This window comes from Labrus bergylta, chromosome 22 (assembly GCF_963930695.1).
Source record: "Labrus bergylta chromosome 22, fLabBer1.1, whole genome shotgun sequence".
Classification (NCBI taxonomy): Eukaryota; Metazoa; Chordata; class Actinopteri; order Labriformes; family Labridae; genus Labrus; species Labrus bergylta.
Genome location: NC_089216.1, coordinates 20,034,037 through 20,060,950, shown reverse-complemented (window position 1 = coordinate 20,060,950; position 26,914 = coordinate 20,034,037). Strand labels below are relative to the sequence as shown.

At 40.2% G+C, this 26,914-nt stretch overlaps 4 protein-coding genes and 1 long non-coding RNA gene across 6 annotated transcripts in view; all 5 read left to right on the top strand.

Annotated features, from left to right (window-relative positions):
• Window positions 1-2,282: 2,282 nt before the first annotated feature.
• LOC136177398 (uncharacterized) lies at window positions 2,283-5,072 on the top strand. The gene is made up of 4 exons (XM_065950543.1): window positions 2,283-2,830; window positions 4,396-4,521; window positions 4,612-4,655; window positions 4,774-5,072. Exons 1-4 carry the CDS (start codon window positions 2,413-2,415, stop codon window positions 4,900-4,902), a joined length of 717 nt encoding a protein of 238 aa, XP_065806615.1. The 5' UTR covers window positions 2,283-2,412; the 3' UTR covers window positions 4,903-5,072.
• Window positions 5,073-7,305: 2,233 nt separating this feature from the next.
• LOC109992857 (uncharacterized) lies at window positions 7,306-11,476 on the top strand. Its single transcript, XM_020645629.3, has 5 exons — window positions 7,306-7,367; window positions 7,478-8,167; window positions 9,857-9,982; window positions 10,073-10,116; window positions 10,235-11,476. Exons 1-5 carry the CDS (start codon window positions 7,313-7,315, stop codon window positions 10,352-10,354), a joined length of 1,035 nt encoding a protein of 344 aa, XP_020501285.2. The 5' UTR covers window positions 7,306-7,312; the 3' UTR covers window positions 10,355-11,476.
• Window positions 11,477-15,736: 4,260 nt separating this feature from the next.
• Window positions 15,737-18,203, top strand: LOC109992847 (uncharacterized). Its single transcript, XM_020645618.3, has 5 exons — window positions 15,737-15,796; window positions 15,914-16,606; window positions 17,139-17,264; window positions 17,355-17,398; window positions 17,517-18,203. Exons 1-5 carry the CDS (start codon window positions 15,742-15,744, stop codon window positions 17,634-17,636), a joined length of 1,038 nt encoding a protein of 345 aa, XP_020501274.2. The 5' UTR covers window positions 15,737-15,741; the 3' UTR covers window positions 17,637-18,203.
• Window positions 18,204-20,531: 2,328 nt separating this feature from the next.
• LOC109992817 (uncharacterized) lies at window positions 20,532-21,320 on the top strand. The gene is made up of 3 exons (XR_002278351.3): window positions 20,532-20,663; window positions 20,754-20,797; window positions 20,916-21,320. It is a non-coding gene; the product is annotated as an uncharacterized lncRNA (long non-coding RNA).
• A 1,530-nt stretch (window positions 21,321-22,850) lies between these two features.
• LOC109992858 (immunoglobulin kappa light chain-like) overlaps window positions 22,851-26,914 on the top strand; it is a 38,846-nt gene continuing 34,782 nt past the window's right edge. Inside the window, exons 1-5 of one of the 2 annotated variants that reach the window (XM_065950740.1) lie at window positions 22,851-22,911; window positions 23,051-23,758; window positions 23,928-24,032; window positions 24,239-24,276; window positions 24,366-24,817. In XM_065950740.1, the coding sequence (XP_065806812.1) occupies window positions 22,857-22,911; window positions 23,051-23,758; window positions 23,928-24,032; window positions 24,239-24,276; window positions 24,366-24,476 (1,017 nt within the window). In that variant the 5' untranslated portion in view covers window positions 22,851-22,856 and the 3' untranslated portion in view covers window positions 24,477-24,817. Of the gene's footprint in view, window positions 22,912-23,050; window positions 23,759-23,927; window positions 24,033-24,238; window positions 24,277-24,365; window positions 24,818-26,914 lie in introns of those variants that run through there. The other variant, XM_065950739.1, reaches the window with a different exon arrangement.

The following is a 26,914-nucleotide window of genomic DNA, read 5'->3' as shown; positions in this document are numbered from 1 at the left end:
GAATTGCAAAAACCTGCAGTTCCTCCAGTGTCCACTGGAGGCTGGCTGCAGGAGCCCCTAAACATACACAACCATGTCAACAATGTAAATAAATAAACATGATTACAGTCTGGTTCAATAAATGAAAGTGGTCTGAATGGCTTGTCTTTAATGGCACACACTGTACCGGGGGGGATTCTTTTCATAACTCATGTGTTTTAGGAGTTATGAAGTGTAAGACACAAATTGTTTCAGCAGGTGTCACCTTTGGGTTCAGGTCAAACTCTTTACAGGGTGTCACAAGAGCAAAAACATTTGACAATTTGGGCAATTGTTGGAATCTTGCAAAGCGTGTATATTAATAAATTAGCCCATCTATGTAGCTCCTCAGTGGCTTTAAGTTCAGGCTTAGCCGCTATAATGTGTATGGCTGACATGATTGAGAAGAGCCGACTGTACAAGTGGGCTTGTGATTTCAAACATTTTGTAGGCTATATAATTTGAAAGTAAAAAAAAAATATATCATACCTAGCGACGGGGTCAACCTCACCTCCTCATTAAGATAACAGTTTCAGTCCCTTCCTCGCTTAGAGTTGCTCTGAGAATGTTCCTAAATCACTCGTAATGCTTGGATTTTTTGCGCTTAAGTTAGCTGCTATTAAAGAGGATTCTCTGTTTATGAATACGGGCCGGGCTCTTTGCCTGGAGTGACACCCTTTTCATTATTGATGTTACTAATATCTTAGTTTTGCCATCAGAATTAAGTTAAAAGTATCCCCTATGTGTTGCCATATTTGTAGTTTTCATGCGTCATCGACTAGCACTTTCATCCAGACTGAGCTCTCCGGTCTGCCCTCTAGAGGTGTCCTCCAGTATCACACTATAGCATAGCCATGTGTGTAAATAATGCATTTATGACACAGCTGGTTGTGTAAGGGAATGCAAATTAAAAAGAAAGTATATTTCTGTCCAACATAAAACACGCTTCTTTTTTAAAAAAGCAAAGAAAGAGAGAAGTTGGTCTATCGTTCAGTTAAGAAATCACCCTCCGATTTAAGAAAGAGTAAGCACTAGTGCAACATGATGTCAGATACTCCAAGATGACAATGCTCACCTCCACAGAGCAGGGTTTGTATGAGACTACCTCCAGAATTTGGGAGTGGAGAAGATGGAATGGCCTACCTGCAGTCCTGACCTTAAGCCCATTGACCACTTGTGGGATCAGCTCTTGCTAGAGTGACCAACACAAGCACATTGGCTGACTTACGCCAAATGTTGGTTGAAGAATGGGATGCCACCCCACAGCAGTGTGTGACCAGGCTGGTGACCAGCACGAGGAGGAGGTGCCAGGCTGTTCTGGCTGTGTAAGGTTCTTCCACACGCTAACGAGGCTCCTGTTTGTTCAATGAATAAATTGTTAAATTGCCAATATGTCTTGTTTCTTCAGACTTCAATCATCCAATCCACTAACCAACACCACCAAGAGTCAACAGCAGAATGAGCTGCTTGGCATTGGCAGAGAAGATTTGTCAAGTTTTTCATGGGCGCAACCCACATACTAAGCTCTGCTGCTCATCTCACAATTGCATGTAACTTACAAATGTGGCACCATTTAAAATGGAAATAAACAGGCTTTCCAACAGTACACGATTTATTGCCAAGAAGCATTGTTACAAAAAAGAAATAATCTACCAAACACAAATCTCCTTACTTTTTGTGCGATGTAAGTTAATGTATTTTCTTTAGTTATCTTGCTCACAGGTGAGCTCTTTCACCTACTATCACTGGGTGAAGGCAGCATCTGGCTGAACACAGTAAAGAGAGAGAGCAAACCCACAGCACAACAACCAGGAACAGTGAGCATGTGAGTATACAGTATTTCCTATATCTTAACATGCTATTTATTTTTGGCCAATCAAACGCAGCCTGGTCTGTGAAGAGGGGAGAAACTGCCAGTTCACTGTCATTCAGAATGACAATTTGAACACGATGACATCTCCAACAGTTATTGTCTACCTGACATGTTTGGTCCTGGGTGAAGTTGGTGAGTTGTTTTTTATTGTTCTTTTTTTTTTTTTACTTCCATATAATTTATGAGGTTTTCAATGTAAAATTCCATGCATTTTTAACAAATGGTAACTTTGTCATTTCATTTCAGCATGGACAGTTTCTCAAAAATTGTCTCCATCAGTTCGTCATGAGAGACGAGAAGCTGGGGAGAGCTTGACTTTAACATGTGACTTCAAAGATGATTATTCTTCCACCTCAAACGTTTATTGGTACAAGCAAACAATCGGAGAGAAATTAAGGCTTGTCTCTGAATTCTACAAATACGGAGGAGCTATTCGTTCTGATGGTGATTTTAAAGACAATCCCCGCTTCACACTGAATGCTCAAAATGGTCAATATAACCTAACCATCTCAGATTTGAATATGTCAGACTCAGCTACTTACCACTGCATAAGCTGTTTTTCATGTGCATTAAAAATTCAGGAAACCGTGATTGTCAGTGTAAAAGGTCCAGGAGTGAACATCCCAGCTGTGGTCCATCAGACTGCATCAGAGACCATCGAGCCAGGAGGCTCTGTGACTCTGAGCTGTACAGTCCACCCTGGGACCTGTGATGGAGAACACAGTGTTTACTGGTTCAAAAACTCTCACCCAGGATTCATTTACACCCATGGAGGCAAGAATGATCAGTGCGTGAGGAAAGCTAACTCACAAACAAACACCTGTACCTACAACTTGCCAATGAAGAACCTAAATATTTCTAATACTGGGACGTACTACTGCGCTGTCGCTTCATGTGGACACATTCTATTTGGAAACGGGACCAAGCTGGACTCTGGAGGTAAGTTACTCTTTATCACAAGTCGTCTTATTTGAAAAAAGTGGTGACATGTTGATTTTATTCATCAGGGGACAATGTTCAATGACATGAACATTTATAGGAAGAAAAATGAAAATAAAGTTTCACTAGATTTAGCTAGTCGCTAATTTCCATCTGTAGTCCCACAAAAATGTGACGCAAGACACACTGTTCAATAAAACCAGACCCAACAAAGGACAGTTATTAAAAAATGACAAAGTATATAGAAAATGTTCAATTGAACAGTGACCATGATGCTTAAACATGTTTATATTTCATGAAAACTACAAGTATTCAGTGCAGAAGTAAAAGTTGCTACATTCATTTTACAATAACTGTATGTCACAGCTATCACTGATCACTGCCGACAAGACTGATAGCTCAAACTCTTTTTTTTTTTTTGGGGGGGGGGGGGGGGGGGGGGTGCGCGCTTCTTGCCTTTAGTCGATCTGACAGGAAACCCGAGGAGAGAGATTGAGTAATGAAATGCGGCACAGTAGCCGCAGGTTGGACTTGAACCCGGGCCACCCTCTTGAGCCTCTATGAGTTGCGACCAAACCACTCGCCCATCTGCGCCCCCTAATTCCATTTTTCACGTTGCTGCAAAAACTGTGATGGTTTGCGATATCTTTTCAGATCATGTGGGAGGTTTATTCCATTCTTTTATGACCTTATATGAAAAGGCTGACTTAGAGAGGGCAGAACTTCCTTAAAGAAGATGTTTGTCTTATTAAATCAGTAGAAATGACTGGTCAACATCATCATACTCAAATGTCTAAAAACTGTTCTTCACTGTTGGGTCAAAGGCTTTACAGTCTTTGGTTTATGCAACAACAACAAAAAAGATGAAGTGAATTAGGATGTTCAAGCATTCTGAGAAAACATTATGCAGGGTACATCATTGTAGAAATAAAGCCTCGGCTAGGCAACATATCTACCATCAATAATTATCAATTATCTCTTTGACGTAAATCTGGATTCTGTAGCTCATCAAACGTACAACATGGGGTTGTGTTGTCCAGTCCTATAAATGTCCAGTTGTCTTTGGAGGGATTCTATTCTGGTTAATAAAGTGGAGTTTAGAATCAGCCTATGTAAGTGTAGAGTGCATCTTGGGGTCATTATGTTGCCATGTATGGAGGCCACAGTCCACCAAGCAGACAGCCGACGGGTTCGCCTTCAACCTATGGCCCTCCACCGAATGTCATTTCTCACTCTCTCTTCCCTGTTTACGACTCTATCGACTGTCCTCATCAAGAATAAAGTCAAAAAAGCCCAAAAAGAAATCTTAGAGTACATCTTTGCATAAGATATGGATTGTGGACTTCCCATCCCAGCATTTCCCATGATCTCTTCATATCAGGGGGGGGGGACAAGGTGAAGCTTACGCCTGTTGAGTTGCGCAATTTTAATGTCGGGGAAATGGTGGGAAAATCTTTTCATCCAAGGTTATCTCATATGATGCATGACAACTGCCTAATCAAACCAGTCATGAACACTGATATAAAACTCAAAGCTCTGTGTGTCATGTCTGACTTTACCGACAGATGGCCTGAACTCTCCTGCCTTGGTGTATTTCTTGAGTGGAGCTTTGATATTTGCGACCATCCTGATAGTCATCATGGCCTTCTTACTGTACAAGATGAACAAAAGAAACCGTCTCCTATCTCAAGGTATGGCAGCTAACACTGCTTATATCTTCCTTCCTATGTCCAATAAATATTCAACTTTTATTTATGAGTGTTTTTCTGTTTCACGATCAGAGGCTCAAGCAAGATTTTCTGCTCCTGCCATAAGAAACCATGAGGTGAGACTTTTCTTTGTCTGTTGAATTACCATTCAAAAACATTTTTATTGCATCTCTTGACATGGTTTAAACCTTTCTTAAGGTCCTAACTGTGATAGACTTGTTCATATTTCTACAGGGTCACAGAGAAGCAGACAACCTCTTCTATGCCACTCTTAACGTTAATATGCCCAACACATCGAGAAGACAGAGAAACACAACCAAAGATTGTGTGAGTGAGTGTGTGTACTCCAGCGTAAAGCAGTAGAAGTCAATTGTTTCTTTGTTACTATTTCAGCTTGACTTGGTTTTGTATTGTATTTTTGAAGACTTGTAAACTTTGTGAATCAAATGTCTTTGAATGTTTAATTTCTTTCGCCCTTAACTGTATGTTTTTTTAAATCAATTTTATGTGATAAAGATTGAACAAGCATCATTCTCTAATTAATTTTTTTTTACCAAAGTACCCTTTTTACCCAGCTAAAAAGGTTAATTTGGGGGCTTTTATGCATTTATTTAGTGGACAGAGTCGGAAATCAGGGAGCCACATGAATGACATTCAAAAAAGGAGCTAGAGGTTTTACTCCAAACCTTTATTCTCCACCTTGAGGACTATACCCTCTGTACATGTGGCCTTTAACCTAGCTGTTCGGCAAAACGTTGCTACTTACCTAAGCAGCAACCATCGGTGTTGAAATAGAAGTCAATGCGGAATTGCAAAAACCTGCAGTTCCTCCAGTGTCCACTGGAGGCTGGCTGCAGGAGCCCCTAAACATACACAACCATGTCAACAATGTAAATAAATAAACATGATTACAGTCTGGTTCAATAAATGAAAGTGGTCTGAATGGCTTGTCTTTAATGGCACACACTGTACCGGGGGGGATTCTTTTCATAACTCATGTGTTTTAGGAGTATGAAGTGTAAGACACAAATTGTTTCAGCAGGTGTCACCTTTGGGTTCAGGTCAAACTCTTTACAGGGTGTCACAAGAGCGAAAACATTTGACAATTTGGGCAATTGTTGGAATCTTGCAAAGCGTGTATATTAATAAATTAGCCCATCTATGTAGCTCCTCAGTGGCTTTAAGTTCAGGCTTAGCCGCTATAATGTGTATGGCTGACATGATTGAGAAGAGCCGACTGTACAAGTGGGCTTGTGATTTCAAACATTTTGTAGGCTATATAATTTGAAAGTAAAAAAAAAATATATCATACCTAGCGACGGGGTCAACCTCACCTCCTCATTAAGATAACAGTTTCAGTCCCTTCCTCGCTTAGAGTTGCTCTGAGAATGTTCCTAAATCACTCGTAATGCTTGGATTTTTTGCGCTTAAGTTAGCTGCTATTAAAGAGGATTCTCTGTTTATGAATACGGGCCGGGCTCTTTGCCTGGAGTGACACCCTTTTCATTATTGATGTTACTAATATCTTAGTTTTGCCATCAGAATTAAGTTAAAAGTATCCCCTATGTGTTGCCATATTTGTAGTTTTCATGCGTCATCGACTAGCACTTTCATCCAGACTGAGCTCTCCGGTCTGCCCTCTAGAGGTGTCCTCCAGTATCACACTATAGCATAGCCATGTGTGTAAATAATGCATTTATGACACAGCTGGTTGTGTAAGGGAATGCAAATTAAAAAGAAAGTATATTTCTGTCCAACATAAAACACGCTTCTTTTTTAAAAAAGCAAAGAAAGAGAGAAGTTGGTCTATCGTTCAGTTAAGAAATCACCCTCCGATTTAAGAAAGAGTAAGCACTAGTGCAACATGATGTCAGATACTCCAAGATGACAATGCTCACCTCCACAGAGCAGGGTTTGTATGAGACTACCTCCAGAATTTGGGAGTGGAGAAGATGGAATGGCCTACCTGCAGTCCTGACCTCAACCCCATTGAACACTTGTGGGATCAGCTCTTGCTAGAGTGACCAACACAAGCACATTGGCTGACTTACGCCAAATGTTGGTTGAAGAATGGGATGCCACCCCACAGCAGTGTGTGACCAGGCTGGTGACCAGCACGAGGAGGAGGTGCCAGGCTGTTCTGGCTGTGTAAGGTTCTTCCACACGCTAATGAGGCTCCTGTTTGTTAAATGAATAAATTGTTAAATTGCCAATATGTCTTGTTTCTTCAGACTTCAATCATCCAATCCACTAACCAACACCACCAAGAGTCAACAGCAGAATGAGCTGCTTGGCATTGGCAGAGAAGATTTGTCAAGTTTTTCATGGGCGCAACCCACATACTAAGCTCTGCTGCTCATCTCACAATTGCATGTAACTTACAAATGTGGCACCATTTAAAATGGAAATAAACAGGCTTTCCAACAGTATAAGATTTATTGCCAAGAAGCATTGTTACAAAAAAGAAATATTCTACCAAACACAAATCTCCTTACTTTTTGTGCGATGTAAGTTAATGTATTTTCTTTAGTTATCTTGCTCACAGGTGAGCTCTTTCACCTACTATCACTGGGTGAAGGCAGCATCTGGCTGAACACAGTAAAGAGAGAGAGCAAACCCACAGCACAACAACCAGGAACAGTGAGCATGTGAGTATACAGTATTTCCTATATCTTAACATGCTATTTCTTTTTGGCCAATCAAACGCAGCCTGGTCTGTGAAGAGGGGAGAAACTGCCAGTTCACTGTCATTCAGAATGACAATTTGAACACGATGACATCTCCAACAGTTATTGTCTACCTGACATGTCTGGTCCTGGGGGAAATTGGTGAGTTGTTTTAATTGCTCAAAATTGTTTTACTTCCATATAATTTATGAGGTTTTCAATGTAAAATTCCATGTATTTTATCAAATGGTAACTTTGTCATTTCATTTCAGCATGGACAGTTTCTCCAAAATTGTCTCCATCAGTTCGTCATGAGAGACGAGAAGCTGGGGAGAGCTTAACTTTAACATGTGACTTCAAAGGCGATCAGTCTTCCACACGAGTTTATTGGTACAAGCAAACAATCGGAGATAAATTAAGGCTTGTCTCTGAATTCTACAAATATGTAGGAGCTATTCGTTCTGATGGTGAATTTAAAGACAATCCCCGCTTCACACTGGACGCTCAAAATGGTCAATATAACCTAACCATCTCAGATTTGAACATGTCAGACTCAGCTACTTACCACTGCATAAGCTGTTTTTCCCGCGCATTAAAAATTCAGGAAACCGTGATTGTCAGTGTAACAGGTCCAGGAGTGAACATCCCAGCTGTGGTCCATCAGACTGCATCAGAGACCATCGAGCCAGGAGGCTCTGTGACTCTGAACTGTACAGTCCACCCTGGGACCTGTAATGGAGAACACAGTGTTTACTGGTTCAAAAACTCTCACCCAGGATTCATTTACACCCATGGAGGCAAGAATGATCAGTGTGTGAGGAAAGCTAACTCACAAACAAACACCTGTACCTACAACTTGCCAATGAAGAACCTAAATATTTCTAATACTGGGACGTACTACTGCGCTGTCGCTTCATGTGGACACATTCTGTTTGGAAACGGGACCAAGCTGGACTCTGGAGGTAAGTTACTCTTTATCACAAGTCGTCTTATTTGAAAAAAGTGGTGACATGTTGATTTTATTCATCAGGGGACAATGTTCAATGACATGAACATTTATAGGAAGAAAAATGAAAATAAAGTTTCACTAGATTTAGCTAGTCGCTAATTTCCATCTGTAGTCCCACAAAAATGTGACGCAAGACACACTGTTCAATAAAACCAGACCCAACAAAGGACAGTTATTAAAAAATGACAAAGTATATAGAAAATGTTCAATTGAACAGTGACCATGATGCTTAAACATGTTTATATTTCATGAAAACTACAAGCATTCAGTGCAGAAGTAAAAGTTGCTACATTCATTTTACAATAACTGTATGTCACAGCTATCACTGATCACTGCCGACAAGATTGATTGCTCAAACTCTTTTTTTTTTTTTTGGGGGGGGGTGCGCGCTTCTTGCCTTTAGTCGATCTGACAGGAAACCTGGGGAGAGAGATTGAGTAATGAAATGCGGCACAGTAGCCGCAGGTTGGACTTGAACCCGGGCCACCCTCTTGAGCCTCTATGAGGTGCGACCACACTGCTAGCCCATCTGCGCCCCCTAATTCCTTCTTTTTTTTTTTAAAGATTTATTTTTGGTCTTTTTGTGCCTTTTTTTATTTGAGAGATAGGACAGTGGATAGTGTCAGAAATGGGGGAGAGAGGAGTGGGGAACGACACGCAGGAAAGGAGCAAGAGGTCAGATTTGAACCTCAGCCGCCTGCTTGGAAGACGACAGCTTCCATAGAAGGGGTGCGCGCACTAACCACTGTGCCACCAGTTTCCTTTTTTGACGTTGCTGCAAAAACTGTGATGGTTTGCAATATCTTTTCAGATCATGTGGGAGGTTTATTCCATTCTTTGATGACCTTATATGAAAAGGCTGACTTAGAGAGGGCAGAACTTCCTTAAAGAAGATGTTTGTCTTATTAAATCAGTAGAAATGACTGGTCAACATCATCATACTCAAATGTCTAAAAACTGTTCTTCACTGTTGGGTCAAAAGCTTTACAGGGTACATGATTGTAGAAATAAAGCCTCGGCTAGGCAACATATCTACAACCAATGATTACCAATTATCTCTTTGATGTAAATCTGGATTCTGTAGCTCATCAAACGTACAACATGGGGTTGTGTTGTCCATTACTATAAATGTCCAGTTGTCTTTCGAAGGATTCTATTCTGGTCAAAAACGTGGAGTTTAGAATCAGCCTATGTAAGTGTAGAGTGCATCTTGGGGTCATTATGTTGCCATGTATGGAGGCCACAGTCCACCAAGCAGACAGCCGCCGGGTTCGCCTTCAACCTATGGCCCTCCACCGAATGTCATTTCTCACTCTCTCTTCCCTGTTTACGACTCTACCGACTGTCCTCATCAAGAATAAAGTCAAAAAAGCCCAAAAAGAAATCTTAGAGTACATCTTTGCCTAAGTGATGGATTGTGGACTTCCCATCCCAGCATTTCCCATTATCTCTTGACATCGGAGGGGGACAAGGTGAAGCTTACGCCCGTTGAGTTGCGCAATTTTAATCTCAGGGAAATGGTGGGAAAATCTTTTCATCCAAGGTTATCTCATATGATGCATGACAACTGTCTAATCAAACCAAACATGAACACTGATATAAAACTCAAAGCTCTGTGTGTCATGTCTGACTTTACCGACAGATGGCCTGAACTCTCCTGCCTTGGTGTATTTCTTGAGTGGAGCTTTGATATTTGCGACCATCCTGATAGTCATCATGGCCTTCTTACTGTACAAGATGAACAAAAGAAACCGTCTCCTATCTCAAGGTATGGCAGCTAACACTGCTTATATCTTCCTTCCTATGTCCAATAAATATTCATCTTTTATTTATGAGTGTTTTTCTGTTTCACGATCAGAGGCTCAAGCAAGATTTTCTGCTCCTGCCATAAGAAACCATGAGGTGAGACTTTTCTTTGTCTGTTGAATTACTATTCAAAAACATTTTTATTGCATCTCTTGACATGGTTTAAACCTTTCTTAAGGTCCTAACTGTGATAGACTTGTTCATATTTCTACAGGGTCACAGAGAAGCAGACAACCTCTTCTATGCCACTGTTAACGTTAATCTGCCCAACACATCGAGAAGACAGAGAAACACAACCAAAGACGAGTGTGTGTACTCCAGCGTAAAGCAGTAGAAGTCAATTGTTTCTTTGTTACTATTTCAGCTTGGCTTGGTTTTGTATTGTATTTTAGAAGACTTGTAAACTTTGTGAATCAAATGTCTTTGAATGTTTAATTTCTTTCGCCCTTAACTGTATGTTTTTTTAAATCAATTTTAAGTGATTAAGTATGAACAAGCATCATTCTCTGATTTAATTTTTTTTTACCAAAGTACCCTTTTTTTACCCAGCTAAACAGGTTAATTTGGGGGCTTTTATGCATTTATTTAGTGGACAGGAGAGTGGACAGAGTAAGAAATCGGGGAGCGATATGAATAACATTCAGAAAAGGAGCTAGAGGTTTTACTCCAAACTGTTACTCCCCTCCTAGAGGACTATACCCTCTGTACATGAAGCATGCAACCTAGCTGTTCGGCAAACCGTTGCTTCTTACCTAAGCAGCAGCCGTCAGTGTTGAAGTAGGAGTCAATGTGGAATTGCAGAAACCTGCAGTTCCTCCAGTGTCCACTGGAGGCTGGCTGCAGGAGCCCCTAAAGTCACAAACACAACCATGTCAACAAATAAAGAAATAAACATGATTACAGTCTGGTTCAATAAATGAAAGTGGTCTGAATGGCTTGTCTTTAATGGCACACACTGTACCGGGGGGGATTCTTTTCATAACTCATGTGTTTTAGGAGTTATGAAGTGTAAGACACAAATTGTTTCAGCAGGTGTCACCTTTGGGTTCAGGTCAAACTCTTTACAGGGTGTCACAAGAGCAAAAACATTTGACAATTTGGACAATTGTTGGAATCTTGCAAAGCGTGTATATTAATAAATTAGCCCATCTATGTAGCTCCTCAGTGGCTTTAAGTTCAGGCTTAGCCGCTATAATGTGGCAAAATATGCTAGTTTCCTGCATGCCCCGGAGTAGCGCCGGAAGATTGGATGGATGGGTAGGACTTGAAAGCACAGAACAGATCAGTTGGAATTTTAAGAGGATGAAGAAAGCCGACTTGATTAGGTGTTGAGGCTCCCTGAGCAGCTGCCCGAGTGAGCAGTAGGAGCAGAAGCAGATAAAACTTTTAGATGTATTCCTATTGCAATTAATGCTCTTAGTATTGTTTTAACATACAGTAATACTTTCCTTTCTCTAGTATTCTGTCAGGTTGTGTTGCAATGTCGTATGTCATTATCTGCTATGCTCTTGTACGATGCTGTAAATCAAATGTCCCTTTCAGTGATAATAAAAGGTCAGAACTGAACACAACTGGAGTCAGGTTTGTGTGAAAAAGTGAAGGAAGGGTAGAGTAAAGGATAATGGGATGTAAGGATGTATGTGCACAGGAATTTTGTGAAGCCTGCGGACACATGGATGAAAGCTGTAAGTAGCTTGAGGGATCGGACACAGAGGGAGCAGACACAGTGGGTGATACAACCTGTCCCCCACCAGGGGGAGTTCGGCTGGAGGTAGTGGGGAAAGCAGGAAGCACGGGATCCTTGGTTGTTGCCGGTTTGTTTATGGATGTAGAGTAGAGGTGGAAAAGACTGGCTTTATTGTCATTGCTGTGAAATGGAAGCCCTTCATTTTTGAGCATCATCGGAGGCGAAAGATGGTCTAGTCCCTGATGCCGGACTCTATTTTATAACGTGGAACCGGCACGCAGCACCGTGATGGGCAGCCAGCTTCTGCATATGCACTGTGATAGCGCGAGGAGAGGGTTGGATCCGGGTGCTGTGGCTATGCCTTCTTCGGTTTGGGTGTCCCGCTGACGGTGGAGATGAGGCCCGGGATCCGCTGGGAGTTGGTGAGATTACGTTCGGGGAGTTTGAATGGAGAAGGCGGTGCACGCACCACGGGCTGCATACGGCTCTGCTATGACGCTGGATCTGTGTCTGACTGCTGCTCCGTGGGTGGACGATAACCGGTTTGGAACAGCTCGTCATGCAGGTATTTATCAGCGTCGTGCAACTGATGTTTGGGATCCGTGGTAAGTAGGCTATTTTGTTTTTTAATGTGGTCAGCATGTATGCGTGATGCGGGGTCCGTCTACCTGTCGTCGAAGAACTGAGACAAACATTGTGGAATGGGATGGCTCAGTATAAGTCGGCTTGTCAGGTGATTGGAGGTGTGGCTTGGGCGTAGTCCTGCTCCTGAACCTAAGTTAATATACATTAACTCCATTAAATGAATAAATTGTTAAATTAACAATATGTCTGGTTTCTTCAAACTTCAATCACACTGTAATAAATGATTCTGTAGTCATGTACATTTTACTTAATATATCTGATCAAATTTATTAAATATAAATGCGTCCTTGATTTTGTGGCAATTGTTTAAGTAACTTTCATACAAAAATGTTTGAGATAGAATCTGCTTATTTTGGTTACATTAAATATAATCTATGTTTATGTAATTCTAACTCAAGAGAATTTTGAATGACTCCAACTCAATAGAATTAGTCAGTGTTTAATTGACAAGCACTTCCTGTTATTTTGCACCTTTTTTCTTCTTTTGAATTCAGCAGGCTATCATCTGGTCACAAGACATAAAGAAAGTGCGGACAAATGGTGACCCCTTCCCTCCATTTAACTCATCAATTTAATTTGGTTGACAAAGGTAAGGAGAGTTATTTTATACTGTAATGTTAATGACAACTTGTGGGTGTATGCTACGTTACAAAAACGAAATTAGCAAGCAAAGTAATACAGAGAGAGAGAGAGACACAGTAGCGGCAGAAAGGTAAATTATGCATGTTATGTTAGGCTATAGTGTGATGGTATTAAGCAACGATATCAGAAAGATATCACAAGTATTTACACTGAGAAAACCACAAGCTTGTAAACGTTCAACATGGCGAGCGCGGAGCTAGTTTTCTCATTCAGCAGCTAAAGGGTACGATAAAATGTGTCGAATAATGCGAGGAAAGAAATTGGCAATGACCACGCTCCATTAAAAAACACAAAATTTATCACAAGCAAGAGCTGTTAGCCCAGAGCTGCTAAATCATGCATTGACTGTGACTGTGTCTGTGATATTTGTGCAAGCAGTTATCCCAACAAGGCCTCACGCATTACTTTTTTTTCACGTGCTGAAAAGCATAAATTGCTCCTCTTTATTTAATCCCCTCTAATTTACTGTATTTTCTCACTCGCTGCTTGCTGACACCGTGCTGTCACTAGCAGGCTACACTACATTTTTATAGTTTCCCTCTGTTCATTCTATTATTGTTTATGCAAAGAAGATGTCTTACTTTTTTTTTAAACTATGCATTAACTACTTAATAATTAGAGCTACTTACTTACTTTTTAGATACGTTGATAAGGTAATTCAAAGTGACTTTGTGAATGTTGTTAAAAACTATACTTTTGTCATACATGAAACATGCAGGATAAAGTAATCCTAGGAGGTTAACCCACTACATTAAGAATATATATTCACTCGTGGAAGTTTAGTTTTGATGTGCAAACACTTTTCATAGGCTGAACTGGGTTCTTTCTCTCTGCCTTTGCTAGTTGTGATAAAAAATATCTATTGATTTTATTCAATGTAAAAATGTAACTTAATTATTATTTTTTTACAAATCCATCTTCCTTGTTGAGTAAAATGCAACATTGATGGTTAAGACTAAATAAGTCTTATCCAAATTCTAATTTAAAATGAGATGCAATGTTTTTCATCAAACTCATTGGGCATATTATGAGCATTAGGACAAGAATTTCTACATTTCAGCTAGAATTCATGTTTATAATAGAACTAAAGAGACAAAGAGATCACTTCCAGAAGAAGTCTAAAAATCAAATTAGAACTTTTACTAGCCCTTCAATACAAGCTATAGTACACATGTAATTGAGATGGTGATGTTTTTATATTCAAATAGGAGCAAAGGCACATCTATTGTTTACATTTTTCTGTATTATCTTCTAGGTGTCTCCAGATGAGATGGCGGTGTAAAATCTGTGGATTCATAGCGACGACAAGGGGTGATCTTCTGACCCATTACAGACTACAGCACAGGACATATGAAATTGGAAATTCGGTACCTTGTCTTGTTCATGATTGTTCTGCTTATCTAGAGCTTAAGAAATGAACATTTGAAAGTGCCAGGTTTGAATGTAAGTACCAATTTGGGCACTGAAATGCAATTTCTGTTGTGATCATCAGATTCGTTGTTTATACCAGGACCACAACAGGTCTTCTGGGAGTCTCATTTGAGACAGGCATTTTATTTATTTGTAAATTAAAGTTGTGAGAACAGTTTACATAAGTCCTAATGTTTCCTGGAATACTTTGCAATAGACCCTTGTGTTTTTACAAAAAAAAGGGTTCAACTGCAGCATCTTCTGGATGCTGCTTGAAATGCTGTACCTTTAATAAAGTCTGATAAAAAGTGTTACTTTTGTCAAGCATTAAATGTCATTGTATCTTACTTAAGTAATATTTATTCTGTATTTTCTGATCGACCAATTCTAATCTCACACTGAAATGTAGGTCATAACACAAACATGTATGTAATTCCCAAGAAATGATTATATTTACATTTTAATTAATTTTATTAAGGAAATTTAAAAAAATGCACTGACTATAAAGATTAGTATTACTCAATTATATATCATTTATATATTGAATTTAATTATTTATATCAGTACCTTTTACTAATTTAGACATTTCTCTTATTGATATCTACTTAATATTTTTGTTTAAATTTGAGTAATTTGTTTTTGTGCTTTATTTGAATCTAATCAATTCAAACAGGTAATTCTTAAGGGTCTGATTTGAGTTATATTAACTCAACTTTAAATATAGTTAGATTTAATTAATAATATTGCGTGCAATCTGTTGCCTCAATTTTATTGAGTAGTTATGGTGTATCTTTTTACAGTGCATCCAATCCACTAAACAACAGCAAACAAGAGTCAACAGCAGAATGAGCTGCTTGGCATTGGCAGAGAAGATTTGTCAAGTTTTTCATGGGCGCAACCCACATACTAAGCTCTGCTGCTCATCTCACAATTGCATGTAACTTACAAATGTGGCACCATTTAAAATGGAAATAAACAGGCTTTCCAACAGTACACGATTTATTGCCAAGAAGCATTGTTACAAAAAAGAAATAATCTACCAAACACAAATCTCCTTACTTTTTGTGCGATGTAAGTTAATGTATTTTCTTTAGTTATCTTGCTCACAGGTGAGCTCTTTCACCTACTATCACTGGGTGAAGGCAGCATCTGGCTGAACACAGGAAAGAGAGAGAGCAAACCCACAACACAACAACCAGGAACAGTGAGCATGTGAGTATACAGTATTTCCTATAGCTTAACATGCTATTTCTTTTTGGCCAATCAAACGCAGCCTGGTCTGTGAAGAGGGGAGAAACTGCCAGTACTCTATCATTCAGAACGACAATTTGAACACGATGACATCTCCAACAGTTGTTGTCTACCTGACATATTTGGCCCTGGGGGAAATTGGTGAGTTGTTTTTATTGCTCAAATTTTTATTTATTAATAATTCTAATTTATGAGGTAATTTATGATGTAAAATTCCATGCATTTTTAACAAATGGTAACTTTGTCATTTCATTTCAGCATGGACAGTTTCTCTAAAATTGTCTCCATCAGTTCGTCATGAGAGACGAGAAGCTGGGGAGAGCTTAACTTTAACATGTGACTTCAAAGATGATTATTCTTCCACCTCAAACGTTTATTGGTACAAGCAAACAATCGGAGAGAAATTAAGCCTTGTCTCTGAATTCACCAAATACGGAGGAGCTAATAGTTCTCATGGTGAATTTAAAGACAATCCCCGCTTCACGCTGGATGCTCAAAATGGTCAATATCACCTAACCATCTCAGATTTGAACATATCAGACTCAGCTACTTACCACTGCATAAGCTGTTTTTACTGTGCATTAAAAATTCAGGAAACCGTGATTGTCAGTGTAAAAGGTCCAGGAGTGAACATCCCAGCTGTGGTCCATCAGACTGCATCAGTGACCATCAAGCCAGGAGGCTCTGTGACTCTGAGCTGTACAGTCCACCCTGGGACCTGTGATGGAGAACACAGTGTTTACTGGTTCAAAAACTCTCATCCAGGATTCATTTACACCCATGGAGGCGGGAATGATCAGTGTGTGAGGAAAGCTAACTCACAAACAAACACTTGTACCTACAACTTGCTTATGAAAAACCTAAATATTTCTAATATTGGGACGTACTACTGCGCTGTCGCTTCATGCGGACACATTCTGTTTGGAAACGGGACCAAGCTGGACTCTGGAGGTAAGTTACTCTTTATTACAAGTCGTCTGATTTAAAAAAAAAGTGGTAAAAACTTGATGCATCATTCATTTTATTAATCAGGGGAGAGCGTGCAATGGCATTGAACGTTTTAAGAAAGAACAGATTGTTGCACCAGAATTATCGAGTTGCTAATTTTCATCTGTGGTCCCACATAAAAGTGACGCAAGCCACACTGTACAATAAAATCACACCCAATAAAAAGCACAGTGGATTTAGTAGAAAACTGGGGGGGGATTGGGGTATGACATGCGGGACAGTATCCAAAGTCTGGACGTCAACCTACAGGACCACAGCTTCCGTACATGTGGCATGCACACTTACCGCTAAGCTACCAGCACCCCCAAAGTGTTTTATTTCATGAATGTAAAGATTTAATGTCGGGGGAAATGGGAGGTAAATCTTTTCATCCAAGGTTATCTCATATGATGCATGATAACTGCCTAATCAAACCAAACATGAACACTGATATAAAACTCAAAGCTCTGTGTGTCATGTCTGACTTTACCGACAGATGGCCTGAACTCTCCTGCCTTGGTGTATTTCTTGAGTGGAGCTTTGATATTTGCGACCATCCTGATAGTCGTCATGGCCTTCTTACTGTACAAGATGAACAAAAGAAACCGTCTCCTATCTCAAGGTATGGTAGCTAACACTGCTTATATCTTCCTTCCTATGTCCAATAAATATTCAATTTGTATTTATGAGTGTTTTTCTGTTTCACGATCAGAGGCTCAAGCAAGATTTTCTGCTCCTGCCATAAGAAACCATGAGGTGAGACTTTTCTTTGTCTGTTGAATTACCATTCAAAAACATTTTCATTGCATCTCTTGACATGGTTTAAACCTTTCTTAAGGTCCTAACTGTGATAGACTTGTTCATATTTCTACAGGGTCACAGAGAAGCAGACAACCTCTTCTATGCCACTCTTAACGTTAATAGGCCCAACACATCGAGAAGACAGAGAAACACAACCAAAGACGAGTGTGTGTACTCCAGCGTAAAGCAGTAGAAGTCAAATGTTTCTTTGTTACTATTTCAGCTTGACTTGGTTTTGTATTGTATTTTTGAAGACTTGTAATAATAATAATAATAGACTTTTTGTGGCATGGACATCACAGATACATTGGACGAACCAGATGCATTGTTTAAGTGTTTTAGCAAGCATGCTAGTTCTCAACATCTGTCCACAGGAGGCTTTTGAAAATTTTGTGAATCAAAGGTCTGCATTAATTTAGTGGACAGGACAGTGGACAGAGTAGAAAATCGGGGAGCGAGAATGAATAACATGCAGGAAAGGAACCACAGGTTTTACTCCAAACCTGTATTCCCCACCTCGAGGACTATATCCTCTGTACATGTGGCATGCAACCTAGTTGCTGGGCGAACTCCTGCCTCTTACCTAAGCGGAAACCTTTGGTGTTGAAATAGAAGCCAATGCAGAATTTCAAAAACCTGCAGTTCCTCCAGTGTCCACTTGAGGCTGACTGCAGGAGCCCCTGAAGTCACATGCACAACCATGTCAACAATGTAAACAAACATGATTACAGTCTGGTTCAATAAATGAAAGTGGTCTGAATGGCTTGTCTTTAATGGCACACACTGTACCGGGGGGGATTCTTTTCATAACTCATGTGTTTTAGGAGTTATGAAGTGTAAGACACAAATTGTTTCAGCAGGTGTCACCTTTGGGTTCAGGTCATACTCTTTACAGGGTGTCACAAGAGCAAAAACATTTGACAATTTGGACAATTGTTGGAATCTTGCAAAGCGTGTATATTAATAAATTAGCCCATCTATGTAGCTCCTCAGTGGCAAGAAGAAGAGCCAACTGTACAAGTGGGCTTGTGATTTCAAACATTTTGTAGGCTATATCATTTTAAAGTAAAATATATATAACATACCTAGCGACGGGGTCAACCTCACCTCCTCATTAAGATAACAGTTTCAGTCCCTTCCTCGCTTAGAGTTGCTCTGAGAATGTTCCTAAATCACTCGTAATGCTTGGATTTTTTAAGCTAAGTTAGGAGCTCTTAAAGAGGATTCTCTGTTTATGAATACGGGCCGGGCTCTTTGCCTGGAGTGATACCCTTTTGATTCTTGATGTTACTAATATCTTCTTTTTAAAAAAGCAAATAAAGAGAAGCTGGTCTATCGTTCAGTAAAAAATCACCTTCCGGGGGCGCTGGTGGCACAGTGGTTAGAGCGTGCGCCCCATGTGTGGAGGCTATGGTTCTCCAAGCAGGCGGCCCAGGTTCGACGCCGACCTGTGGCTCCTTTCCCGCAAATCATTCCCTTCTCTCTTTCTCATTAATTTACAACTCTATCCACTGTCCTATCTCTCTAATAAAGACACAAAAATGCCCAAAAATAAATCTTAAAAAAAATAAAAAAATAAAAATCACCCTCCGATCTAAGGAGTAAGCACTAGTGCAACATGATGTCAGATACTCCAAGTTGACAACGCTCACCTCCACAGAGCAGGGTTTGTCAGAGACTACCTCCAGAATTTGGGAGTGGAGAGGATGGAATGGCCTACCTGCAGTCCTGACCTCAAGCCCATTGAACACTTGGGGGATCAGCTTTGCTGACTTACGACAAATGGTGGTTGAAGAATGGGATACCATCCCACAGCAGTGTGTGACCAGGCTGTTGTGGCTGTGTATGGTTCTTCCACACGCTACTAAGACTCCTGTTTGTTTCAGTAGCAAGGACCACGCCACAACCAAATATGTTTTAGATATTTAATGATAGATCACGGCCCCCAAAAGAGTCAGATGGAGCTGATCTGAGCGTGAGCCTGATGCAGATCATTAGTAGGAGTGATATGCCTGAGATGACCAGGGTCCAAGGACTTGGATGGTTTGGTCGAGATGCCTAGACTGGCTGCTGTGCGCGCTGCGCTGATGCAGATGCAGATGAAGGGGAAGAACAGTGTTCGGAGGTGATGCCTGAGAGTGCAGGACCTGGTGAAAATGTTTCTGGAACCAGAAAGGATTGCTGTTTCCTGTCTCAGTGACGGAGAGCGGTTTGTGGGGTACGCGCTGCCTACCTAATGTTGATATGATTTATCAGAAGCTCATGTGGGCTGAGACAGGAGTCGAGGCCAAAGATGTAGAGGGGAAGGAAGTTCCGGGCTGATCTGTTTTACTTTGACAGAGTGTGAATACGAGAGAATCTGAAGCATGCATGGCGATGTCAGATAGCTTGGAATGGTGGGGTAGATTGAAGACGGGTGAAGGGGAGGAGAAGAGTGATTTGCTATATTAATTTGCTGTTGGTGGTGACGCCCCAGAAAGAACCTGAGCCAAGGGTGATACCTTGAACTTGATGGCGGTACCAGACTGTGAGTTTCTCTTCAGAACGAGAGACGCCAGTTCTGAGAAGGCTTATGTGAGGGTGGTGGAGTGATGACGTTGAGAAGAAAATCATTAAGGAGGTGAAGCAAACATGGGATGTTAGGAATTGTTGATCGGGATTCAACTAAACTTCTGAAACTGAGTCGAAGATTTTTGGACTGCGCCTGCTTTTGCGGCCGAAGGTGAGGCGAACGGCGAAATATGCTAGTTTCCTGCATGCCCCAGAGTTGCGCCGGAAGATTGGATGGATGGGTAGGACTTGAAAGCACAGAACAGATCAGTTGGAATTTTAAGAGGATGAAGAAAGCCGACTTGATTAGGTGTTGAGGCTCCCTGAGCAGCTGCCCGAGTGAGCAGTAGGAGCAGAAGCAGATAAAACTTTTAGATGTATTCCTATTGCTCTTAGTGTGTCCGTACAAAGTTTTAATGTCGGGGGAAATGGTGGGAAAATCTTTTCATCCAAGGTTATCTCATATGAACTGCCTAATCAAACCAAACATGAACACTGATATAAAACTCAAAGCTCTGTGTGTCATGTCTGACTTTACCGACAGATGGCCTGAACTCTCCTGCCTTGGTGTATTTCTTGAGTGGAGCTTTGATATTTGCGACCATCCTGATAGTCATCATGGCCTTCTTACTGTACAAGATGAACAAAAGAAACCGTCTCCTATCTCAAGGTATGGTAGCTAACACTGCTTATATCTTCCTTCCTATGTCCAATAAATATTCATCTTTTATTTATGAGTGTTTTTCTGTTTCACGATCAGAGGCTCAAGCAAGATTTTCTGCTCCTGCCATAAGAAACCATGAGGTGAGATTTTTCTTTGTCTGTTGAATTACCATTCAAAAACATTTTTATTGCATCTCTTGACATGGTTTAAACCTTTCTTAAGGTCCTAACTGTGATAGACTTGTTCATATTTCTACAGGGTCACAGAGAAGCAGACAACCTCTTCTATGCCACTCTTAACGTTAATAGGCCCAACACATCGAGAAGACAGAGAAACACAACCAAAGACGAGTGTGTGTACTCCAGCGTGAAGCAGTAGAAGTCAAATGTTTCTTTGTTACTATTTCAGCTTGACTTGGTTTTGTATTGTATTTTAGAAGACTTGTAAACTTTGTGAATCAAATGTCTTTGAATGTTTAATTTCTTTCGCCCTTAACTGTATGTTTTTTAAAATTAATTTTAAGTGATTAAGATTGAACAAGCATCATTCTCTGAATATGTTTAATTTGTTTTTCCCTTAACTGTATGTGCTTTGTTTTTTTTACCAAAGTACCTTTTTTTACCCAGCTAAAAAGCTTAATTTGGGGGCTTTTATGCATTTATTTGATGGACAGGACAGCGGAGTAGGAAATCGGGGAGCGAGAATGGATAACTGCAGGAGCCCCTGAAGTCACATAGATACCCATGTCAACACATAAAAAAATAAACATGATTATAGTCTGGTTCAATGAATGAAATTGGTCTGAATGGCTTGTCTTTAATGGCACACACTGTACCGGGGATTAATTATTTGACAAGAGTCAAAAATATTCTTCATGTCGGGTTTGGAGAACATTTATCTATTTCCTCCTCAGCTTGAGAAACTCTTAAGTCTGTTAAAAGTCCTCCTCACTACTCTTAACAGTTTTACACCTTAGGAGCTCTCTCACACTTTGTGAATAACTTTTATCTTTACAAGGATCTAGTCCTACCTTTGAGAGGAAATTATTAGAAAAAGTCCTGATTCTAATAATTGTTTTAGGATTTTGTCACTTGGAGCAGCTCTTAGTACTTATGAGGCTTTGTGAATACGGCCAATGGATTTTTAGCTTAGGAGTGATTCAGAGCTCCCTGAGAGGATTTAATTCTCAGTTTGTAAATACGGGCCAGGCTCTTTGCCCGGAGTTAGGTTGACCGAAACTTAGGTTTAGACAGAATTTCCACCATGGTGACCACCATTGACGGGCTTCCAAAGCCCCCTGCAGTAACAGATGGGTGACATTACTCAGGGCTTCATCCATAAATATTTACAGTCTTTGCTAAATACTTTATTTTACATGTTAACATCTAAGTCTTGTCATGAAAAGGCTAATCGTGTTTTCTGTTTTCCCCCTCTCTTCCTGTTCTTTAATCATTGTGATTTTCATTGGCTCTGCTTTTTCGCTATGCACAGCACATGTTCAGCTGGATTTACATGTTTATCCTAAATAAACTTAATTGATTGATATTGACACCTTTTTAGATTAGGTGTAACTACACTGGCCGTGTATTGTACTGACTCTAATACACAGCTGCTCTAAATCTAATACAGATGAACATCTGCTGCTGCTCTGCCTTTTGCTGAGAAGCAGATTTTCATCAGGTGTTGAAGTAACACAGCCTCTACAGAGCACACTTAAAGGTTTCATCACTGCGGTTAAGAAGAAAAAACGTGGAAAGAATATTATGCAACCATTACCCTCTGACCTGTTGACTTTTTCACCCACATACAAGTGTTAGTATGTCTTTCAGAGCACCAACGTTTGCGGTTTTTAGCAGGATGCGGGTGTGCTTGTAAGACGAAATCCTACTTATCTAACTATTAAACTAAAAAACTCAGAATTTATATTGATAAAAAATAGAAAAATGGAAAAAAAAGAACCAGAAACCGGTGTGCCTTTTTTCTTGACCTCATTATATTATATTCAAAGGTAATCTCTTAACATATGAACCTTTTCTAAATAAAAAAAAAAGAAAATGGCACTGTATGCGGCAGAGACCGTGAAGTTTCCTGAGTAGGACATTTTGCTGCGTCACTTCCGCTGACCAATCAGGCATTATCTTGTCTCCTACATGTAGCGACACCCATCAAGGTCCTTTCATTTCACACCTGAGTGGCACAATGACATCGGCAGCGCTTGCTATCCGTCTAACATGTTTGTTACTGGGGGAAATCGGTGAGTTGTGATGTTGTGACTTCTGTCTTGAAGTGTATAATCATTGAGTATTCAAATGTGTTCAATATGTGTTCAGGTTATGCTGACTTTTGTCTCATTACATTACATCTACATCACTTTGTGTTTCCTCTCATTTCAGTTTGGACGACTGCTGTAAATCTGTCGTCATCTGTTGGTGAAGAGAGTGGTTTTGTATCTGTACAATCTGGGCAGAGCTTGATCCTGAAATGTTTCTATGAAGGTAACGTTGCTGCAAGGATTTATTGGTATAAACAGGTGCTGGGACAGAAACCGAGGCTCATCTCTACATTCTACTTGTTCGATAGAAATGGCACTTTTCACGGTGCATTCAAAGGAAATCAACGCTTCTCACTTGATACTCAAAATGGTAAAAACCATTTGACAATCGCAGATCTGCGTGTTTCGGACTCAGCTACGTATTACTGCATAAACTGCTACTTGTCTGCATTGGAAATCTTGGAGAGCACTATTGTCAGTGTGCAGGGTTCAGGTTTAAACGTCCCAGCTGTGGTCCATCAGTTGGAGTCTGAGACCAACCAGCCAGGAGGTTCTGTGAGTCTGAACTGTACAGTCCACACTGGGACCTGTGATGGAGAACGCAGTGTTTACTGGTTCAGAAACTCTGAAGAATCTCATCCAGGACTAATTTACACTCAGGGAGGCGGGAATGATCAGTGTGAGAGGAACGTTAACTCACAAACACACACCTGTGCTTACAACTTGCCAATGAAGAATCTCAATCTTTCTCATATTGGAACCTACTACTGTGCTGTCGCTTCATGTGGACACATTCTGTTTGGAAACGGGACCAAGCTGGACCTTGAAGGTATGTTACTCTTTATCACAAGTTGTCTTATTTGAGAAAAGTGGTAATAATTTTATTAATCAGGGGACAGTGTGTAACTTATATGAAAGGAACTCTTTGTGCTTAAACAAATTTAGCAGAGAAAAGAGAACCCATACAACATCTGTGTTTCTCCTGTCTGTATCTGCAGACTCTTCTTTCTGGATGGTGGCTGTGACATTGACCTCCATGCTCTCTGCTTTACTGGCCTTCACAGTCTGCATGATGAAGAAGAGGAACAGCAGACACTCTCCAGGTAGGACTGTTTATTCTTCAAATCTTATCTTATTACTGTATATATGTGTATTAGTAATTTGAGTGTTTATTGCATGGCCTTGCGGAACAGTTGTTATATTTCACTGCACATCTGTATGAGCATGTGACAAATAAAAATCTTGAATCTTGAATATTTCCTTTGCACAGCTTTTAATTTGAATACAATATTCTTTGTGTCTCAATCAGAGTCTGAAAATTCAGCTTCATCCACCGCCAGAGCAGAGGTAAACAAAAATAGCTCACATTTAAATGACTATTGAATTACAGCTGCACATTTACTGCATTATTGCATCGTTGTCTATTTTGTCACTAGGATTACCAGAACACACACCACCTCTATTATGCTGCTCTCAACCTGACAAGATCAAGAGCACAGAGGGATCCAACCTGGAGTGAATGTGTGTACCACGGCTTAAGGAAGTAAAAACTGCACGGGTTACATTTCTAAAGTGAGACAGATTTTCTAACCGCCCATTAAAGAGTTAATGTAAATTTGGATCTGTGTGGAAAAATGTAAAGGAGAGAGTTTTTCTGAAATGAAGCAGGTTAAACATCCTCTGAAATTATCAAAATAATCTTGTTTTTTGTACATGTGAATTTCTTGTGAATAATGTTTACAATATAGAAAATAATTACTGTGAGTGTAATACTTTTCATTGAAACCCTATAGAACCTTGTTGTAAACTCTATTATTTGTATTTCTTTGTTATGTAAGTTTTATTTCTTAAATGATCCAATAAACTTGATCAAAACTAAATCACTGAATTTGAAACAACACGTGTGTGTATATTTAATCCAGATGTTACTTTGGGGCTTTGATTGCTCATTTTATTTATCAGAGAATATCGCTCTGCTTATCTGTACTAATCACAAGTCAGGAGTAAAACTGAGTTGGTCTAAAGCCAAAGTAAAGTGAAATAGAAAAGTTTTTTCACAGAAGGAAAAAGATTAGGTTTGTATTGGTCTAGCTACGCTTATATTAAGTGCTGAGTCTATTTTTGAGCCCACTGGCAGAACCTGTCACACTGAAAAGAGCAGATCAACCTGGACAGGAAGTCAGGCACAAGAAACGCATACAGCATTCCGGTCAGTTTAAAAATAAAACACCATAGCGGCGCTGGTGGCACATTGGTTAGTGTGGGCGCCCCATGTATGGAGGCTATGGTCCTCCAAGCGGGCGGCTCAGGTTCAAATGCCACCTGTGGCTCCTTTCCCGCATCTCATATCCCACTCTCTCTCTCTCCCTAATTTCTGACTCTATCCACTGTCCTATCTCTCCTTTAAAGGCACAAAAAGCCCAAAGATAAATCTTAAATAAATTTAAAAAAGATTAAACACCATATACAGACTGCCAATCATATAACCCTAGAGGTGTCCATGACTAAGGATTTACATAGTTGAATTGGTCTACGTTTCTTGTAGCCAGTGAAATTCTGAACACATAGATATGCTGCTTTAATCAATAAGTTGCATCCCATAATAGACTGAGTCATGAGTTTTTCAGATCATTATTACTACAAATCTCCCTACTGAACTCCGGCTTTAACTCAGGGTCATGTGAGTAGGTGACATTTCCTTTAAAAACAATTTGGCCAAGAGGAACGAGGCCCACACAGCATGATGTCACTCACCTGTCTGAAACCCCTGTGAGCTTAGCTGACCTCTACAGTACCTTCATCTACTACAGATCTCTGCAGATCTGGCTCTCAGCCTGAAACTCCAGAGAGTGGGCCCAAATCAGCCGGCAGCCACATTATTGACTTTTGAAACAGGAAGCTTAACAAGCTGCCTCTCAGCTGATTATAGACCATGATAACATTTACTTTACTCTTTTATATCAGTCAGACAAGTCTTCTTCATCCTAGAAGCATGCAACATCATGCTGAGTGTGACAGCACCCCAGCTCCTGCAGCCACATTGAAAATCAGACGTTGAAGACGCGTATAAAATGTACTAAAACTGAAATATCCAATAGTTAAGAAGGTTAAGAAAACAAAACAATTAAATACGTACACTAATGTTAACAATTTATTACAGAGGTTAAACGGTTTAAAAATACATCATCTTAAATGTCCAAAAGGTAGAAATGGCCTTGGTACAGTATATCGACGTGAGCTTATTCTTTAGTCTTCTGACTACTGAAAGCGTTTGGGGAGCTGGGGATTGAACCCCCGACCTTCCGGTTGAGATAACGACTCCACCAGCTGAGCCACAGCTGCCTTGTAACATGGAAAAGTGCATTTATGTCAATCGGTTATTGTGATTTGTTCCAGAACTTTCCCACTTCTGACTCGAGGAACATGTAACAGTCTTTTTTTTTTGAAGATCGTTTCTGATTTTCAAAAGCAAACATTTAAGAGTTGAAGAAGTCTTGAGAGGTGAGATGGTAATATCACTGTAAGCACTTTGTATTGAAAAAAAGATGCCAATGAATGTCACATCTCTCTTAGAGAGAGGACCAAGCCACCTTTCTATACAATACAATAATATGTCATATGAATCACCACTCATTAACCTTAATAGTGTTTATGGTTTTTAATGTTTGTACAGAGCAAAGTTAACCAGCGTCAAACATGTGGTTTGTTAGACTTTGTGTCTGTTCCAAGTTATTCTAGACATCACATCCTAGTTTAGATGGGTCCATGGGCAGTTCTAGGCAGGGGCCAACAGGGGCCAGTGTCCCAGTAATACTGAGCTTGGTCCCCCCTGTGGCCACCCCTACAAAAGGATATATATATATATATTAAAGCGATCATCTTTGTCTATTTTTCACCTGGGTTTAATGTTCCCCTCTGACAAAACAACTGGCCCCAGTTTGGCCCCCTCAGTAAAAGTGGTCTAGAACCGCCACTGGGTGGGTCA

What these genes read in the sequence shown, in the direction of transcription:
- LOC109992857 (XM_020645629.3), top strand. Translation starts at nt 7,313, where the DNA reads ATGACATCTCCAACAGTTATTGTCTACCTGACATGTCTGGTCCTGGGG. An exon ending in AAACCGTCTCCTATCTCAAG is followed by an intron (nt 9,983 to 10,072) that starts GTATGGCAGCTA and finishes TTTCACGATCAG; the next exon opens with AGGCTCAAGCAAGATTTTCT. An exon ending in CTGCCATAAGAAACCATGAG is followed by an intron (nt 10,117 to 10,234) that starts GTGAGACTTTTC and finishes ATATTTCTACAG; the next exon opens with GGTCACAGAGAAGCAGACAA.
- LOC109992847 (XM_020645618.3), top strand. Translation starts at nt 15,742, where the DNA reads ATGACATCTCCAACAGTTGTTGTCTACCTGACATATTTGGCCCTGGGG. An exon ending in GACCAAGCTGGACTCTGGAG is followed by an intron (nt 16,607 to 17,138) that starts GTAAGTTACTCT and finishes CTTTACCGACAG; the next exon opens with ATGGCCTGAACTCTCCTGCC. An exon ending in AAACCGTCTCCTATCTCAAG is followed by an intron (nt 17,265 to 17,354) that starts GTATGGTAGCTA and finishes TTTCACGATCAG; the next exon opens with AGGCTCAAGCAAGATTTTCT.
- LOC136177398 (XM_065950543.1), top strand. Translation starts at nt 2,413, where the DNA reads ATGTCAGACTCAGCTACTTACCACTGCATAAGCTGTTTTTCATGTGCA. An exon ending in GACCAAGCTGGACTCTGGAG is followed by an intron (nt 2,831 to 4,395) that starts GTAAGTTACTCT and finishes CTTTACCGACAG; the next exon opens with ATGGCCTGAACTCTCCTGCC. An exon ending in CTGCCATAAGAAACCATGAG is followed by an intron (nt 4,656 to 4,773) that starts GTGAGACTTTTC and finishes ATATTTCTACAG; the next exon opens with GGTCACAGAGAAGCAGACAA.